This window comes from Erithacus rubecula (assembly GCF_903797595.1).
Source record: "Erithacus rubecula genome assembly, chromosome: 3".
Lineage (NCBI taxonomy): Eukaryota > Metazoa > Chordata > Aves > Passeriformes > Muscicapidae > Erithacus > Erithacus rubecula.
Window position 1 is genome coordinate 117,561,009 of NC_136689.1, and position 19,049 is coordinate 117,580,057.

Consider the following 19,049-nt stretch of genomic DNA (forward strand, 5'->3'; position numbering starts at 1 on the left):
TCAATGGAGCATTATAGTTTACTCTCTCACTGAGTCATCTCCCCTTGAGGAAGTTGCATGAAAATAACATTTAACAAGGGTGATAAAGACTGGAGAGATAAAAGGGAGTGAAGAATCTGTTAGCAATATTTCTGTAGCAAGCAGATGACTGAATGTATTTCCAAATGTTACGTAACCTGTGTGACTCACACCACCAGAGTCTATGGAGCATTTGGTACAGCAGCAAATCACTGTAAATACCAACAATGTTTCTGTAGTCCGACATGTTCAGAGACACAAACCTTCATGCAAATTTGCATTAAGGTTCTTCTCAAATAGGGAGCTAGTATGATTATGTGGTTAGTTTTTTGTTTGTTTGGTTTTTTACATTTTAATGAACAGCAGGAAACTGCCATTGTATAAAGTACTCTTGCTGGAGAAATTTTACACAAGGACTTAATAAAATGCACTGCTACCGTGTCTGCATAACTGACTCTTTTCAGTGGAACTCCAGCCAGTCTGCTGTAACAGCAAGCTGTTGTTTTTTGCAGATTTTAGACACAGATGTTTCCCTGAACGTTTAATTATTAAAAGGAGGCCTCCTGATAACTTCAGTTATCCCCACAATTTAAAACTTGTAGCAAAGTCCACTGAGTATCTTCAGCTGAGAAAATAATGAAGATGGACACCTGTGGTGGTGCTGTCATCTGTACTCCTTCCTGCACTGCAACCCTGCATTTGTGGGCTTTGCCCATTTATTCCCTTTGCTCTTGTGTGCCTTCTGTCAACCCTGACACTCTTCTTCACTCTCTTTGGCTCACGTTTTTTTTTTTCCTTCTCATCTGCCTTGTCCAAACATCCTCCTACTTTATTCCTGCAGTACACTCTCATTTAAGTTTCTTCTGTAAGTAAAGAACTCATTCTCTTGTACACCAGTTCTTTCCTACCACACCTATGTCTAATTTTCACATTCCATAATAATTATCATAGAATCACAGAAAATAGGCCATTAATGGACATTCAGCAATCGTTCAATCTGTAATCTTGTTCAGAGTAAATATTAAATTTCTCATTCCTGTGGTAATCTAATTCAAAGATATTCTTACAATTAGAACATTTTTCTTTATGTCTAACTTGGATTGCAATTTTCATGCAATTTAAGTTCATCTGTTTTTTTCTTAATCTCCGTGGGCTGTGAAAGCAGCTTTCTGGAGCAGCTGTTTGAGTGCTGAGGATGGTGCCTTGTTTTCTATCCCATTCATATTCCCATCTAACAAATGTCACTTTCTTTTGGGTCCAATATTGTCTATTTCCTTAGTATTTTTTTCCTACAATCTCTTCCCCTCCCTTTTAACACATAGGTTCCTCAGAGCTTCTCCTTTCCCCTGTGCTTTCCTCTTTTTTCTGTTTTACATTCCAACATGTCTTTACCTCCTTGTTCCTAAAGATTCATTTCCAATCTTTCTGACAATACTTGTTCTGCATGTGGAGGCTTGTTGCAGCCTATGCCAGGAATGTGTTGTCTTGGAATGGCAGGAATGCATGGAAGCCATCCACTGTGATGTGAATGTCTTTCAATTACCTTCTCTTTGCAGAATGTCTTTTTTAGTCCTAGCCCCTGTGAAATGCTGCTGGTGCTCTTCTGTCTTCACTGTTTCCATGGTAGCCAATCCCATCCTTTAGTGACTTTCTCATCAGTGGCCTAAACAGAATCTAGAACTGAGCTGTCATAATTAAATGGAAGGCAGTTTACATCATTTTTGAAGACTTGGTGGTATTACGTGCTAAAAGTACTCTGCAGCTAAAACTGGATAAGTAATTAAGCACCATTACCTTGAATGATGATACTTTCTGAGGTATTCTGTGGAACATGCCCTGAATATAGTAAAATTGCTGTGTTAAATAAAGTTAATGACACTGTTCTGAAAGTACAGAATGTAATGGTTTAATTAACCCAGAGTTACAGCAGCCTGATTCAAAGTAGCTCCCTCTCCCTCCAGTCCCTTCCTTATCAGCACTCCTGGTTCAAGTATTTCACTTGTATGCCTTGGGAATCAGATCCAGATTTGGATTCTGACTGAAATCCCAAAATCAGAGCCTGTACATCCAATGATTGAAAACCCAGATCTAAATGCTTTCAACCTTTGGCATATTTTGTAGGCCAGATTTAACATTTTCATACACTGTGGTTTTCAGTGTAATATCTGACTTCCCCCCTTCCCAAAATGTCTCTGAATACTAACCATAGGATGTTCCAAAGTCGGGAAATTTTTAAATTTAGATCATTAGGTGTAGATGAAGAAACATAAATACAGACAGCCATTCTCAAAACTCTTGGCCAGTATCTGTCTTTTGTGGTCTATTACAGTGTCTCTGTCAAGCTGCTATTCAGTGAACCAGACTGTAAAGTTGAAGAAGACGTTTCTTTCTCAAATCCATGTATAATCTCAAAGGAATTCAGGTACTGTTGTGGATTAACATACCTATTATTGTGAAAGACAACATCTGAAATTCTACTCTTTGACTGCATCCTATATTTTCTTCCAGTTTGGAGAAATCAACATAAAAAAAAGAGCAGGGTTCAAAGCCCATGGCTTAAAGCCTATGATTCACCTATCATTTATTGCTCTTTACTTAATTAGTATTGAAGGCACTTATGAACATAAAATGAAGTCCTTGTCTAAATGTATGTGACCCAACTTCCACAGAGCTGCCTGATTAATCAGTGTAAGACATGGAAGAAGACATATGTAAACTCAGGCAGGAAAGCAACCCCAGATTTCCAACACAGGATGTAATTTGCTCTGTTCAACAATCCACATGTATCTCTGTCAGGTCCAGAAATCATCCTACTGCATTTACCCAGTAAATCACAACCCTCAGATTCCCTGCTCTTCTGATTTGACAATCAGCTTCAGCAGCATGGCCAATCTTTTTCCCAATCTTAGTGTGAGAATCTGTAGAGGAGCTCCTAACCCAGCTGATACCAGATTTTTTTTCCTAACAACGTCAGCATTACCTTGGCTTCTACGAATTCTGAAGAGCCATCAGAAATCTCTGTGTATGGCATCACTTTCAGTATTTTTCTTTTCAGTTCCCACACACTGTATTTAAATCACTGTCCTGACACTAGAGACAATGAGAGTAGATTTGAAATTATAATACAGTTGCATAAACCAGCACTGACAGTATGCAGAGAATGGACCCAATGAAAACTGTGATATGACACTGCAGTTTGCTGTGGGGCAAACTGCAGGAGAGACAGGCTCCACAGCCACAGAGAGCTAAAAACACTGAACAAGTGGCCCACAGGAAACAAAACTGTCTGGAGTCTTGGGCTATGTCCATGTACAGGACAAAACTGATTAAGTTGAATTTGTCAGAACTGGGAGGTGAGTGGGCAGTGAAGGATAGAAGATAATTAAAAACTAGTGATGGCACAGCGAAAGTACCACCAAACCCATTTTCACTGGTGATAAGGGAAATCCTATTCTTTTTCATTATTGAGAAAAATTCAAAACCTTCTTAAGAAATGGCATTAAATATACTGCCAGTTTGCACCTAAAATCTCCTAACCCTAACCAGTCCCAATGGATTGTGAAAAACGGTAACTAAAGCAAGTACATAATGACATGATGAAGATTATCAGGTTAAAAAAAGCTGTCTGTTCCTGTTCTCCCCCCATCCCCTCTTTGTAGAAAGTAAAAAAAAGAAACATGAGAGATTGTTATGAAATTCTGCTACCAGCTTTATTTTTGCTATTGGTTTTAGGGTGGTTAGGGATTTGTTCTGCTGTTACAGTCATGGTCAAAACATAAACTGTTCAGATAGAGGAAGTTGCTTTTGTCCTTCTAGCCATAGACATTATAGACTGTTTTTCTTAAAGATGTTGAATTATATTTACCTCCTACAATGGTGGGATCTTAGTTTGCAGTTTCTGTGTGGAGTAGGAAAGAACCGGAGACGGATACCGTAGATGGGCCAGCTATAGCACGCTGGCATACACAGCTTCTTGCTCAGACTTAACATAATTTCTATTTTTGGTTGTTTCTGTGAATATTAAACGAGAGAATGAGAAGACTACTTCATTTGAAAGGCTTATTTAATCTGCCTCCTCTTAACTTGCTTTGTTTACTGAATTACATTTCCATAGGAGAATGGCCTGTAGAACCGTCTCCCCTGACTAAACAGTTCAAATGAGCTATGAGTAAAACCATTCAGATACAATTCACAACCATGTTTTATTAATAACAACTAAGACTGTCAGTGAGGCTCAGCATGTGCTGAGTTCTCCAGGCTTTTATCTTTGCATCTATGTTGTTATCAGTATCTTTTCATATTGTGTATCTTAACAGAAAATGTAATAAGTATGTAATCACAGAATATCATTAAAAGGTATGTAAATAACTATTTCATGGTTTTTAATTTAACTCTCATAAAGAGGTGTTTACTTCTTTCAAAGTCAGCACCTGGCCGTATTTATGATTTTTTAAACACACATATCTGTATCTGAAAGGCAAATTATAGCCATATGTCTCAAAATTTCTACTTTCAAAGTGAATTCCTCCTTTTTGAAAGCAAATGCCAACAATTCCTCACTTATTGCTTTTCTGATGGAAAGGCAAACTAATATAAATATATATATATGCATATAGATAGGTACACTAAGTAAATAAAGGACTTAAAAGCTATGAGAGATGATTCTCTTTTTCTTCAGCCTGGCAGCTCACCCTTGCTCACTTGCTGTGAGCACTGTGCATATGGTTTAACCGGATAAACGGAGCTGTCCAAGACACCAGCCCTCAGACTCAGGGGTGAGGGAGCTCACTGCTCACTGGCACCTGTGGGCAAACACACAACTGTGCCAGGAAAAACTACTCTGCCTGACAAAAGCTTTCCTTGCTGCAAGTGGGGTGAAATTTTTCATGCCGGAGCACATCTTGAAGCGTTGTCCTGTGTGTCCATGGGTTTTCTCCCTTTAAGCACAGCAGATGCATGGTCACATAACACCATTTGTAACATAAACCACTGGTAAAAACATCTCAGATGGGAAATGACTTGAAAATTAAGAGAACTTTTTTCTTCTATTTCCGTGCACATCTTTTGCTTGTTGTGTTCAGATTTTTGTATGCCTGAGTATGTTATCACATTCAAATACCTTAAGAAACATTTCATGGACATTTCACTTTCATTTCTGAATATATGATCCACACTGTGGATCACAAATGTCAGAGAAGAATCATGTCACTGAATTTAACTTCAAAATTTTTTGGTATTAAAGTTATTTCTGTTTATTTTTCTTCAGAATGCGTTTTTCTCTCCTTAAAGCGTCAAAGATTTTCTTTAGAGAGCAGGTATTGTGCAGAAAATAAAAATTCTTCAAGGTAAGCTTCATGCTCGTAGAATTATTTTAAAGAACAAGACAGTAATGACTACTTCCTAAAAATAAATTTCCATTAAATAGGAACTACAAATTAAAATGCTCTCCTCTTCATTTAAACATTAGGATTTCAGTACAGTTGACTACTGGTATGAACTGGAATAATGGAAAATAAAATTTTCAGCTGATTGAGTAGTCCAGGAAATATGGTGGTTTTGAGACAGTTGTGAGGGCAAATTTTCTGTGTGTAAATATTGGCCCACGAACTTCATGAGAATTTTTAACCTATGAAGATCTCGAGGAGCAGTTAAACCCAAAAAAATTAATTCCCTTACAAGAGCAGCTGTTAACAGACCAGTCACTCACCAATTAAAACAAAATTGATCCAACCATCTTGCAGTGGGAATGTAATTAAAATACTAAATTTATAGAGACACAAAATCCTGTATTGGAAGATAAAAGAAGACACAAAGGGAAGCCTGACTTTTTTTTTTTTTTAATTTATTTTTAATTGTTTCCCAGAATCACTTTTGTTGAAAACAGTCACTCACAATTATTTCAAAGGGACTAGAATTTCACCCATTTTCCTGCTTCACTCCTGTTTATTTGATTAGTTAGAAAAAATTGCTTCCAAAGAGTGAACAAAGTAATTCATAACAGGAAAAAGTAGTCTGAAACTCTATTAATAACCAACTTATTTTTATTAGAGCAAATACAGTTGTGAAAACTGTACATTGTACATTTTGGGTCAAGAATTATAAATAAACTCATAGATAAAGAGTTCATTCTTTGACAGCAAGAAACTTTAAATAGACAAAATGACATTTTTAAGTACATTGGCAGGCTTCATTGTGCTGTCCAAAATGTAGTGTACAGTATAACAACCAATTATAAATAGCCTTTCATGTAAAATACAACTGTGCACATTTTAGAAAAATACCAACAATTTGTTTGAGCTTTGTTTTAAAAAAGCTTATAAATCATACATATTTATAAATGGTACTACCATGCTTACTTAAATTTATAAACATTTTTCATAAGCTTTGTTACCCATTATTTCCAGAGCATAAAGTATTTTAAATAAACATTTAATAGGAATTAAATATGTCAGTTACAAAATTACCTCTCCATGTAAGGAGACAGGGGGTGATTTAACAGTGGGATGGAACATTTCATCCAATACTTCAAGGCTTACACAGTAACTTTTAAAATTTTGTTCTTATTTAAAAATTATTTTCCTAAATTTAAAACACAATTTAAACTTTTTTTTTCTTTTTTTTCCCTTTTTTTTTTTTTTTTTAATAAATATACAAGTTTTATTTTCATTTGCTCTCTTTCTGCTTTCTTCTTTATCCACACTGGTCAAAACACAGGATTCTCAACATACTTCTGTAAAAAACACCATGGTGTTACTGCCCTGCTTGGAGCTGCTTCGCTGCACAATATTCAGTCCATACCTAAGGTACTTTACTATGCTGCATCAAAAAATAGCTAATGTATTTTGTAAGAATGTTGCCCATTAAACCATGCAAAAAAACTTAGAAAGTTTACAAACAGGTTCAAAAACTATACTGTATGAAAGATTTTCTAATAGAGATAAAATAAACTGTAATACAAGCCCTTTGCTTTTTGCAGCTTTAAATTAAAATTTTTGCTTGCCAAATGATCACACCACATATCTTCAATAAATAAGCATGCATTTGATTAATATAGGGTACACCAATTACAGTATAATGGCACATAAAAAGAAACGTGATCACATCTTTTGAACAAAGGGCTATGAAACTACTTAAGACAAACTTTGCAAATGAAAAATTTTGAGGCTTTTTTAATGCTGAGGTAAAATTATAAATGGACTTTGAAGACACTGAAGGCATCAAATCGATAAACAATCACTTAACATTTTAAAATGCTCTACCTGAATGTATTCAACACAAATCTAGCATTTTAAAGTTGTGATTTGTCAAGAGCATTAGCTAGCTTAACTGTCATTGGCTTTAATGTGCACCCAGACAAGACTTCATTTTAACTGCTGTCAAAATACCTCAGTGTTGCAACATAATAATTCAAATCACTAATTACCACAGCACCAGAATTAAGAAAAAAAGAAAAAAAAAGTCAACATGCAAACCCTGTATCTCACCTTTCTTGGCTTATTTTGATATTCTCTCTCCTGTTTAGAATGTGCTTATACCAATGTAAGATTCTTTTTTTTTTAATCATGAAAAATTTTGGTTGGTATTGGCATAAGTATTTGAGCATTTTATGGAAGATAGGACTATCTTTGAGTTTTGCAGTAATGGCCTGTTATTTACTGAACCTTAATGCAAAATGACTCTTCAGGTTTAATAAAATGAATTCAAGAATTTTATCCCTGGACTAGGAAAATATATTTGATTTTCTGCTTCTGCTGCTAGGCAGAACTGGTAGCTTTCTCCAGGTTGGGCTAAACACTACTTATGGCTATACATCAAATTTCATAAACAACAAATGAACAGAATCATGCACAGGCAAATGAAATTCGATCTCCCAGAACACTGGAGGAGATGTTAAAAGCAGCAGGTAATGGAATAAGACTGGTGACTGATGTTGCTAACTATTTCTTCTAATGAGATAGGAGTGAACGCTGGAATCACTTCCACAGCAACAGAATCCTCTGACCACATTCCTCTGGCAGTCGTTTTCCCATCTCCCCACTAAAAACATCAGACGGTAAAATAGTAAGGCAGCTGTTAACTTCCATCAACAAAAAGTGCAGCTCCGTACATTTCCAGTTTAGTCACACTCTGCTGGAACAGATGGACAAGCCAACGCGCTTCACTGGCGGGGCTGCTTCAGCAGATTATTTTGTTTGTTTTCCAACATGGCTGCTTGCTTCAGCTTTCAGAGGACCCCAAAGCCACGAGCCACCAGCAGAGAAACTGATCTGGGCCCCTGGCTGAATTTTCCAAGTTTCATCTCTCTTGCGTCCCATCCTAATTCCAAGCCTCCTTCCCTGTGTCTGAGTATGACAGGTGCCATAAAAGGCTGGTGACACAACTGCAGAGAACTGTGGGCTAACACCACTAGTTGTCATGACTTCACTGAAGGGTCAAAACAGTTACAATATTAAATAACTATGTTGAATCACATTCAGGCATAGCTAAAATTAAAGTGGGGAACATTAAAAGTATGTGAAGAAATTAAATTTTTATCATTTAAGGTGGGGTGGATATGGTGATTTTATACGAAAGCAAGACCTTTCTTACCTTTCCTAATTCCAATCAAGTTAGAAAATGGACAAAAAGAATGGCTAAACCAATATTCAACAGCATTACCAGGGCGATCATGACTGAGTTAGGGCCCTGAAAATAAAATAAAGATATCAGAATTAATGCAACCTCCCACATATGAACAGAAAAGAACAAGACCCGACTTAACATTTTCTAAAGATTTTGACCTTGCTCTCAAGGAAATAGACCCTGCTACTGAAACACAGCCACTACTCTTGATATTCAAGTGAGATAAATATCATCTGTGTGAAAATGAGCTGGATAAATACAGGTGAGAATATATTACTCCACTGTTCTTAATCACACTGAGATTAAGCCACCTGACAAATACAAACTGCATCAACAAATGAAAACAAATCCATCAACACAAAAACAATGTCAGCTGAAAATGAAGCAAAACAAAGTGAAGCACTTTAGGGAAGCCAGGGCTCTGCTCTTCATCCTTACAGAGAGTTCCTTTTCCAGTTCCAATGCATTTCAAAACAGACATAACAAAGATGCTTTATGAAAAGAATACATTTTTGATAAGCCAAACACAAAAGAAAATTTACTTACCATTGCACTAACAAACCTGTTTCTGTTAGAGTTTAAAAGGCATTTTACAGCTGCAAAATTAAACTTGTTTTGATTTACTCAAACACTTGTCTGTGTACTGAAGAAATGAAAAGTAAAAAAAAAAAAAATCCTTCCATTCCTAGCCAGAGCTAACACTGGTTAGAAAATTTAAATCATTACACAATTTTGGTATTTCTATGATGCCAGACAAGTTTTTAATTATTTTTAGTAATTTTGCTTTTTTTTTTTTTTTTATGGATGCTTTGATCAACTTGAAAAATGTCCCAAGAGATGAAAATCCTCAGTTCTTTTCTGCCTTTAACATATTTGGTTTATTAAACGTAATTCTACAAAGATTTTATAATCTTTTATTTTACATTTGCAGTGTAAGCAGAAACAGAGAAACTTTTAATTTGGACAATACTTTCCTAAAGCACAAATCATGAAGCCCACCAGAAAATCTGTGCAGAAAATTATCTTCTGAGCTACACAAGAATCACTGGCTTGCATAAGAAGGTATATATTGAATGAGAAATGTTATAGTGTTTTCACTTTTCTCATGAGGCATGCTTTGGAGAAGTTTATTATGCTTCATGACAGCATAATGCTAACATCAGCTAGATAATTTCTGGAATGCTAAGGTGTAAGAACTTGCTATTAGCAATTTGCTGCTGTAACTGGGAAGCTGTGGAATAGTACTTGTGTCATTATTATATCAAATACTCTCCTGAAACAGTCCCATTAAGCACCTTCTATCAGAACACAACTTTACACAGTAGTTCAGATGGCAGGCCAGATGTAGGCTGCTAAGTTCTTGAGCAATTCACAAAATACATTATGTCAGGTACTGCTTAAATCCCTGCTGAGTCTAAACCTCATCAGCACCTCTATCCATAACAGCCATCAAATTCCCTTTGCATCAACTCAGATGTGTCTGTTCACATATTGAGAAGCACATCTTCAAGTTAAAACAATGACATAGATTATCAGAATGCCAATTAAACAATGCCATAGGGGTAATGGTATTGGCAAAAGCACCCACATTTTGCTTAATGGTGGAATGCCTTAAATATCCACTAGGAAATTGAATAACAGGTTTTATGACACCTTAGTCAAAGTGATTTTGAATAACAAGCTCCCACTTACCAGTGGTATGTTACGACTATCAGGTCACAGAACAGAAGTGGAACCATGTTCCTTCCTCCTTAGTGGAAGTGACTCACCATGTGCCAAAGCATACGAGACACTTGGGGACAGGGAACAGGCACAGAAGGAAGGCACAGCTCCAGATATGGTTACCACAGCACTGCGAGCAGCCTTGCTCTCTACAGAAATTGGATTTCATTACACTATTCATTTCCACTAAGATGGGGTTTAACATCTTTCTTTCTGGTGTTAGGCACTGGTACAGGTTGCCCAGAGAAGCTGTGGATGCCCCATGACTGGAAGTGTTGGATGGGGTTTCGAGCAACCTGGTCTAGTGGAAGGTGTCTCTGCCCATGGCACAGGGGTTGGAACCAGATGGTCTTCAAACATCCCTTCCAACCCAAACACTCTATGGTTCCATAATCCTATGATTCTAATAGGGACTCTCCATGTGATTCAAATCAGGTCAATGGTTCCTTTATAGGCTGGAATCCCACCTGAAGATTTTACAGTTATACTGCACCAGGAATTGCAAGGAACTGTGAAGATCATTGCCAAGAACCATTAAAATTTTCCAGGATTTGGCCATCTAGTACTTTGCATATTTGAAAATCACAGCTACGAAAATTACAATGATTTACTGCAACTGGAAACAAAAATTGGAACCTACAGTATCTTCCCAGGAGCCAAGAATTCGTTCATTACCTGAAATACATCATGGAACAGCATCCTGGTAGCTGCAGGACAGACTTTTGCTGATTGCCAAACTGGGACTGCAGCTCTAATGGCAGCTTGGTATCATTAGTGCACAGTCTCAGGTAATTAAGCTTGTTGGAGGGGAAGGGGACTTCTCTTTTGATGCATCTGTCAATCAGGTCAGGTATAACAACCTCACCACAATAACATTAGATAAATGAGGCTTAAAAACCCCAGGGGCTATGCTCTGAATCAAGAAGTCTCATCTACAAAAACAGAAGCAAGTGACAGACACCTTAAGGACTGGGCTGTTGACTTCACATGAAAATCACAGAAGATTATGTTATCACTTTATGATAATGAAATATCATAAAGATATCTCTTTATACAAAGCAGTAAAGCTCATATTCTTTGGCCTGCTATGTGTATTTTCTTTCACCTTCTGGTAACTATACCTTTCAGCCCAAAGCAGGATTTCCTAATACACTAAAAAATGATCAAACAACATTTATGGAGCACACAGTTCATTATTATGCAATGAACTAGGCCCTGTTTTGTAGACACCTATGAAATCAGCATTTAATGCTTTAAGACAAATACCACACATAAGACTTTAGTGTCCCGCAAGGGCTTAAAATAGCAAAAGCCAAAATTAGTTTGAACAGTTCTAGAGTGACTAGAACAGGTGCACTAAAGAAATTGCAGTAGAAAACCTTCAGTCCTGCTTAAATTTACCCCTTCAGCTTCTTTTAAGTTAGACATTTATGTAGTTCAAAATACAACTGTATGATTAGTTTCCATTTAGGGAAGAAAGAAAGAAAGTTGTTTTCCTAAAATGCAGTGCCTGGAAATAAAAGACTAGGCCTGTAATTCCATTGCACTAGGAATATCTATTAAATTTAGCCTAAAGCTCAGAGGTTTTTCTTAGGATCAGACAAATAGATTAATATATATTTTTCAAACATCATAGTTTAGGAAGAAAAAAAAATGGAAAAAAAAATTGAACAAAAAGACGGGAGTAGAATCACTAGGTAACTTTCAAGTAAAATCCAGTCTAAACATTGCATGTTTAAAAATCTTTACCTGCCAAATGAAAAAAAAAAAAAATTACAATTTAGTAAAACACTCGGGCCTGGGCTTGTTATCTGTCCTAGGACAACACACAGACACCTATCAGGCAAAATAAAATTGTATTCGTGAATGTACACTGCAATAGTGTTTTGTGAAATTCAATCCTATTTTTCACTCAAATCCAAGAGAATCTCCAATCAGCTCATATCCAAGGTGGGACAGCAGCATGCAAGTTTAAACTGGGGCTAGAGGCTGCTAATAACCAGCTAGAAACAACAGTACTGGTTTGTGGTTAAATGTCTCTGTGAACACTTCACACTGTGGTAAATGTAAGGTAATATGAAGGAGCCTCATTGTCAGTGAAAGAGGAGTGATTTATCTCATAAATGACAGATAACTTTGTGCTTTAGGCAGGATTTCACCTTGATAAAACTGTGACTCTTTCTTACGAGTCCTGGAATGATTTCAAGCTTGGATTTTTGAACAGGGTAACACATTTGTATATGTGGCAAAAGTATGCACTGGTATTCTTCAAGCATAATGCCAGAAATGGGGATATCTACAGAATCAATAACTAACTTAATGCACAGATGATACCCAAAGACATTCTTAAGGATGCAACATTCATACAAAATATGAAACATGAATTTGATAACTAAAGCAGCTGCCACAAGCTTTGCCGCAAATAGAGTAGTTTAAAGTTCTTCATCCAAATTAAAGCTGATGTTTCATGCAGGTATGAGACATGGCTTTGATTTAGACACAGAAGGAAGAATTGAAAATCTTCCCTTCTGTATCTGTTCTTAATGCATTATCACTGGAAACCTGGAAAAAGCACAGCACAATTTTATACAGCACTTTCAGATAATCTAACAAAAGTGCTTAATAAATGTTAATAGATTCATTTTTTTTGCATTCCAAAACCATGCTTTATCATTCTCTTTTTATGAGAGAGTTCTTTTCTCTTTAAATTCCTTAACAAATATATTTTAGAACTTTTATGGAGGATCTAAGGCAGACTTACTTTCAAAGCATAACAAAATCATTTGTCAGAATGACTAAAAAGCAATTGCAGTTTTTTACTGAAATAAAATAATTCCCCAGTGCAACTCTGGACTTCTGAAGTCTCTCAACATTCAAAAGCATTCAGGATAAGGAGAAGTATATTAATTAGGAAAAGGGAGAATGGATTAAACTATAAAAGATTAAGTTTAGAGTAAAGATTTTGAAGAAATTCTTTACTGTGATGGAGGTGAGGCACTGGCACAGGTTGCCCAGAGAAGCTGTGGATACCTCATCCCTGAAAATGTTCAAGACCAGGCTGGATGGGGGTCTGAGCAACCTGGTCTAATGGAAGGTGTCCCTTCCATGGCAGGAGAGCTGAAACTAGATGATGTTTTAAGGTCCCTTCCAACCCAAACTATTCTATGATTCCATGAATCTGGCTTCTCTTCAGTAACCTTGCTCTTTTAGCTTAGTCACTGTTTAATTCCAACACACTGTTGAGCTCAATCTAGGAGCACTGCAGAACAGGCTACTGCTTTTCTGATGCTGAAAGGTGATACTAAAAATTAAAAGTCTCCAGCAAAGTTAATAGTCATTCTGTACTGTTTGTTCCTCAGACTGCTAGGCCAGTAGGGTACTCTTTTTTGCTTAAATTATTTTACCATTTTTACTTTCAGCATTCTGAAGAAATAAGCATGTAGGAAATATAAGGGCAAATTTACAGACACATATAGAAGATTAGAATCTTTGAGAAACACCCACATACACACATCTTAAGATACTGCTACAGTAAAAATGAATTCCTAAAATCTACCTTCCTTCCATATTGAAATACTGATAATAAGAATAATGCAATTAGGGATCTCCAAATGAAGTAGAGGGACCTAGAGTAGAGTTGCCAGGTATAACTGCAGGATCAGTGAACAAACAGTAGCCAATGAACAGTATCTCTTAATTTCTACACCTTTCATGATAGCAGGCTGTAGGTTCATGGTCCTTATCCTGATTATTCTAGAAGGTCAATAAACTGCTGTTCAGGTATCCTACTTGTTATGAAGCCACCCTCAACTCCAAAATATTATCTGGCATGAAGGAAAAATAAGGACAATTTCTAGTGACTTGCTTTCATCAGAGCTAAAAAACAATTCCAATTCAGCCTAAAATTTGTACATGCTCACTCAACATTTATAAGCCTGTCAGCTTTGTGTTACCCTACATAGGAGTAATATCTGTGAGATTTGAAAGGTTAAAGGGCTGATATCAGCTGTAATACAGATTTGCAGATTACAAAACCTCTGTGAACATCTACTTTGATCCCCACAAAAAAGAATAAAAGCTTCCTGCAGAACTAGAGAATATAATCTTGGCAAAATGCTCATTATCAAACTACTCAGTGATGGCTCCAAAACCCTGGCATCTAGAAACTGATGGCACATTTAATAAAGATCATTAAAATCAACTTAAAACAAGACTTTCATCTGAATCTTTCTAGCTGTTGGATCTTCCTATGCATTTGCTTGTTAGTCTGGGAAACTGTTTTATAAAGCCCACTTACAGAAAGTGATTTAGTATGTCAGGGGTCTGTGTGTGATTCTGTGTGTACCTTGAATCTTTCATTTTAAGATGTGTTTTAATCATTCTTACAGCTCTCTGTGTGATTTCCCCTGAAGAGTTTTTTTTCATTTTAAATCCCTGATTTACGGACACTATTTTATCCCAGAAGTGGTTGCACCCATGCCAAAAGCAGACAGAACAGAGTCCCATGTACTCTTGCTTAATCTTTTCTGTTGATAAATCTAAGGATTATATTAACATCTCTGAACAACAGCAGCAGACTGGGAGTTCATGTTCAGTTGCTTCTCTTGCTCTGGATCCACCAACCTTTTCCAGTTCTGATCCTGCATGACCAGGCTCTATAAATTGTCTTTCATATACAATATTTTATTTTGCTGTGCTGCCATGGATAATTATACTTCAAGCCTTCTTAGCAGTTGATTTGCATGAGCTTGTATTTGCCTTTGTATAGACCAATCTCCTGATCTCTTTTTCTTCTATAAACTTTATGGACAATATTCTCATGTCCTCTTGTATGTCATTAACAAGAATGTGATAAGAGTAACAGAAATATTGTAAGAATGACCTCACCAGAATAATATCAAGTAACTGATGGTTTTCAAATTAATTTTTCAGAACCATCAGTCAGTTTTAAAAAAATCTTTTAATGTGACATTTAGCTTTTGAATTACTCTGGTTTCCTTGTCAGAATACATGACAATGTAAAAGCAAATCAAGTGACCTTCTTGATTGAGGTTATGATTCTTCTGTCATACCTGAAGATGTCAAACTTGTTTGACAAGACCATTTACAATTCATATTGGTTGGAAACTACTCCCCCTCTTTATTCTAAATTCGTTATTAATTAAGTCTGCTGTCAATTATTCAAGTGTTTTGCCTGCAATCAGTACTAGGCTATCTGGATCTCTTTACTAAGTGGGTCATTCTGTTTATCCCATCAATATTGACACACTGGTTTGTTTAGTAGAGTACCACCAAAAATCACTTAAAGAAATAATGATTACAAGAGAAATATCTAGAATTCTTCATTCACTAAAGGTTAACTTTAGAATGTAAAACTTTAGAAATGTAAAAATGTAAAATGCTTTCCTGAGTTTCTCTTGGCCCCAAAATCACAGAATCAACATCAGAGATTCTGAATTTCATACCCTGTTTTTTTCTTCTAACATGAAATAGAAATGCTACTAGTCATCAGTCCTTTTCTGCATAGCTATTGATAATTTTATTATTTTTAAATAATAATGAAATTAAGATTCACACTGATCTGAAAGGGTAGTTTTAAAACTCCTTTGCTCATTCCAGACTGGAATATTTCTTTCTCACTCCAGGTGTAGTGGGTTTTAGCCAGCAGACTGTATCCAGATGAAGATTTGACAGAAGCAAGCTTTGCCTGTGCTTAGGTTGCAAAGCTCAACACTTGGAGACAAAAGGGCAGTGAAAGTGAAAATGTTTCTTGCAGTACTTACCGAGCTGTTTCCTACTTCCTTCTCCATTGTTGAATGTGACTCATTATTAGCTGGGTTCTTTGGTGCAGCAAATTCTGATTTCTTAATTTTTATGTCAGGCTTGTTTTCTTTGGCATCTGGCTTACCCCCAGATCTAGCAGGACTTGGCTTCTGAGAGGGTGGTATCCGTGCAAGTGTTGATGGTGAAGGGTTGGCATATTCATCTTCTTCCCTGAGCTCCTGTGGAAGCGCTGTTGGATTCATTTTTACATAATAGCCATGGTAGTGACCATGCAGCTCCCCATTCTCTGTGCTGCTGGGATTGTGATGGGCTGAAAACTTTGGCTGGTGTTTCCCAGCTACTTCCTCCTTCACTGGTGCTTTTGAATATAAAGGCTTGTTAGTTGTGGGTGTTATATTCTCAGTGGCTAAAAGCTTTTTTTCTTGATTGAGTCTTGCCCCAGAAGTGGAGCTTTGCCTTTTCAGTTGTTTTGAAGGAGAAGTCTCAGAAGAAAGAGAAGGACTGTTTCTTGGGCTTGCTTCTGGGGTTCGAGGGGGTGTAGTACCTTTCCGATAAAAGTGAGGTGATTCTTTTGGGGTGGGTGGTTTCTCCTGACCTTTTTCTTCAGATTTTTCTTTTCCATCCATTCCTTCTTGAAATTTTTGTTTGATATAATCAGGGCCTGAAAGATAGTGTAATAGAAATACTAAGATCAAAACAAGTTCACAGTAAAACTATTGCATTGGGATGTCAAACTGCACTGCCTTGCTAAAATGCAGGCAGAGGTATATGTTACCAACAATTCATTGACATCCATAGTGATTTACTCCAAATTGCTCAGGCACTTTTTTTGACACTTATTGGAACTACTTATTAACTTGGCTTAGTCACTCTACAGTTTTTCAAAGGGCAATGATATGTAAATTACTCCTGAGTGAAGTCTGAGTGGCTGAAGATTGACTAACCTTACATCACCATCACTCCTTTTCTGAGAGGCAAATTTTGAGGTATGTTTTGCTTGATTACCCTAACCAATTTAACTTCTCATGGTCAGAGTACCTGTTTGGTATGTAGATAGTTAACTCTCAGAATGAAATGCCTGTTCTGTTCTTATAAGCTACAGGAAAAAGGACTTGAATCGCTTTTTTCCCCTTTGGGTGAATTTCAGCTTGTCTTATATACACATATATATGCCTTGAACTCTCACATGCTGACTCTGTCTTCCAGAACCAATCACTCTCATATGAAGATCCAGGTAAGCCACTCTAGTCACTAGTACAATTCCTGCTTAGAAGGCAGGAATACAAACTCTCTTACATTTTCCAGGAAAATACTTACAGAGCAGCAAGTGTGAAAGAACATCCTCTCCCCAAATTGCAGCTAAACACCCACATGAACATTCTCTACTAGGACTCACTTATCAAAGTGCATGTCTATACAGCTGTTAACATAAACAGAAACTGGCTGACATGCTCTGCTCCAAGTTTTGGTTCTCAGATTTAATTGTTTAATAGTAAGACTTGAGCAAACACTGCTGAAGAAAGAAAATTGCTGTAAATGCTGCGTGCATTGTAGGAGATGTTTTCTGTTTTATTCCCTAGAGGTCACATCTCAGATTCCAGTATCAGTTTCCCTAAGAAGTCAGAATTGGAGAACTCTGTGAACAAAGAACTGCCAACAATCCTCTAGTATTTTAAAAAATACTAGTTGAAATTTTCAAAATGTTTTTTAAAAAATGGCTTCTGAAAAATACATTGCAATTGTTTCTCTCCTTCTATCCTTGTTAGTGCCATAACTTTCCTTTAATTTTTTTTTACCCTTCTCTTGAGTGAGACTTATCTGTTCTTTAAGTCATGAAAGTCACAGAGAAATTCTGTGCCCAGAGAAGAATGTCTGCACACATTTTTCTGCTTTTGAGTTTAAAGGAGGCTCTAACTGTGCTAGGCAGATACAGTGTTTTTACAGATGCCAGAAGCATATGCATATCTACACAGTGTGAAGATGAGAGGAAGGAAGAGCAGCATGAAGCTTTTGGAAGTTACTGAGTCATCTGGTAAGGAAGCATTGCTGAGGAGAAGAATTACTTGGCATGCAAGGTCTTTAGAGCAGGAAAATCACAACATTTTTGGCATCTCTGGAAACCAGGGGTGGAAATAGGGAGCTGTTAAGCAAGCAGGTTAGATGTAGACCAGCCAGGATTTGTTCTCAAATGACATTTGAGGAGGAAGTTTTGAGGAGTTAAGCCTGCACAGAGGGAGAAAACTAGAGACTTGATTCACAGCTTTTTATAATCTTCCTGGTAAAAGGGAAAGGCAGCACAATGCAAATTAAGAGTTTCCATATATAAAGTTACAGGTATGATCACCATTCAGAAAATTCTCGGTTGTGCTGGGGATTTCTTTCCTTCTTTGCAGAGATACATAAGGTAATGCTGAGGGGTTTAACATGCATAAACTTTATTTTTCATATCTTTTCACATTAGATATAATTAGGGGTGTAAAGAGAAAAGGATAGCTGAAAGAGCTCTGACTAATCTTTAAGCCCAAGCCTCAGAGCTGTCAAATTGCAATGATTTTTTATTATGGACAGATACATATTCACATTAGCTAGCTCTTTATGACTGCTGTGGTTAAAGCAGCCAGTTGGAATACTATCTCTTCAGTCTCACAATGCTGCCTAAATTCTGAAAATTCACATACTGTGACAGTACATATAATCTTAATATATAATCATAATCATAACAGATAATCTTTACTTAAAGATTTGACTTTTACTAATATCTGACACCACTTGAAAAACTGAAGACACTTTCATAAGGAAAACATGAGAAAATGACGTCAGAAATGACCTCAGAAATATCATCCCTCTCCATCTTTTACTGCAATTAACTAAAGGCCTCCCAAAGGTGGCCAGAGAAAACCCCT

General features: G+C 36.7%; 1 protein-coding gene across 5 annotated transcripts in view; it reads right to left on the minus strand.

Annotated features, from left to right (window-relative positions):
* Positions 1–3,792: 3,792 nt before the first annotated feature.
* The window catches only part of JPH1 (junctophilin 1), an 83,871-nt gene continuing 68,614 nt past the window's right edge, over positions 3,793–19,049 (minus strand). The window contains exons 4-6 of one of the 5 annotated variants that reach the window (XM_079299529.1): positions 16,146–16,807; positions 8,608–8,703; positions 3,793–4,029 (exon numbers count right to left, since the gene is read on the minus strand). In XM_079299529.1, coding sequence (XP_079155655.1) covers positions 8,623–8,703; positions 16,146–16,807 — 743 coding nt within the window. In that variant the 3' untranslated portion in view covers positions 3,793–4,029; positions 8,608–8,622. Of the gene's footprint in view, positions 4,030–6,037; positions 8,502–8,607; positions 8,704–16,145; positions 16,808–19,049 lie in introns of those variants that run through there. The other 4 variants (XM_079299528.1, XM_079299527.1, XM_079299526.1 and 1 more) reach the window with 4 other exon arrangements.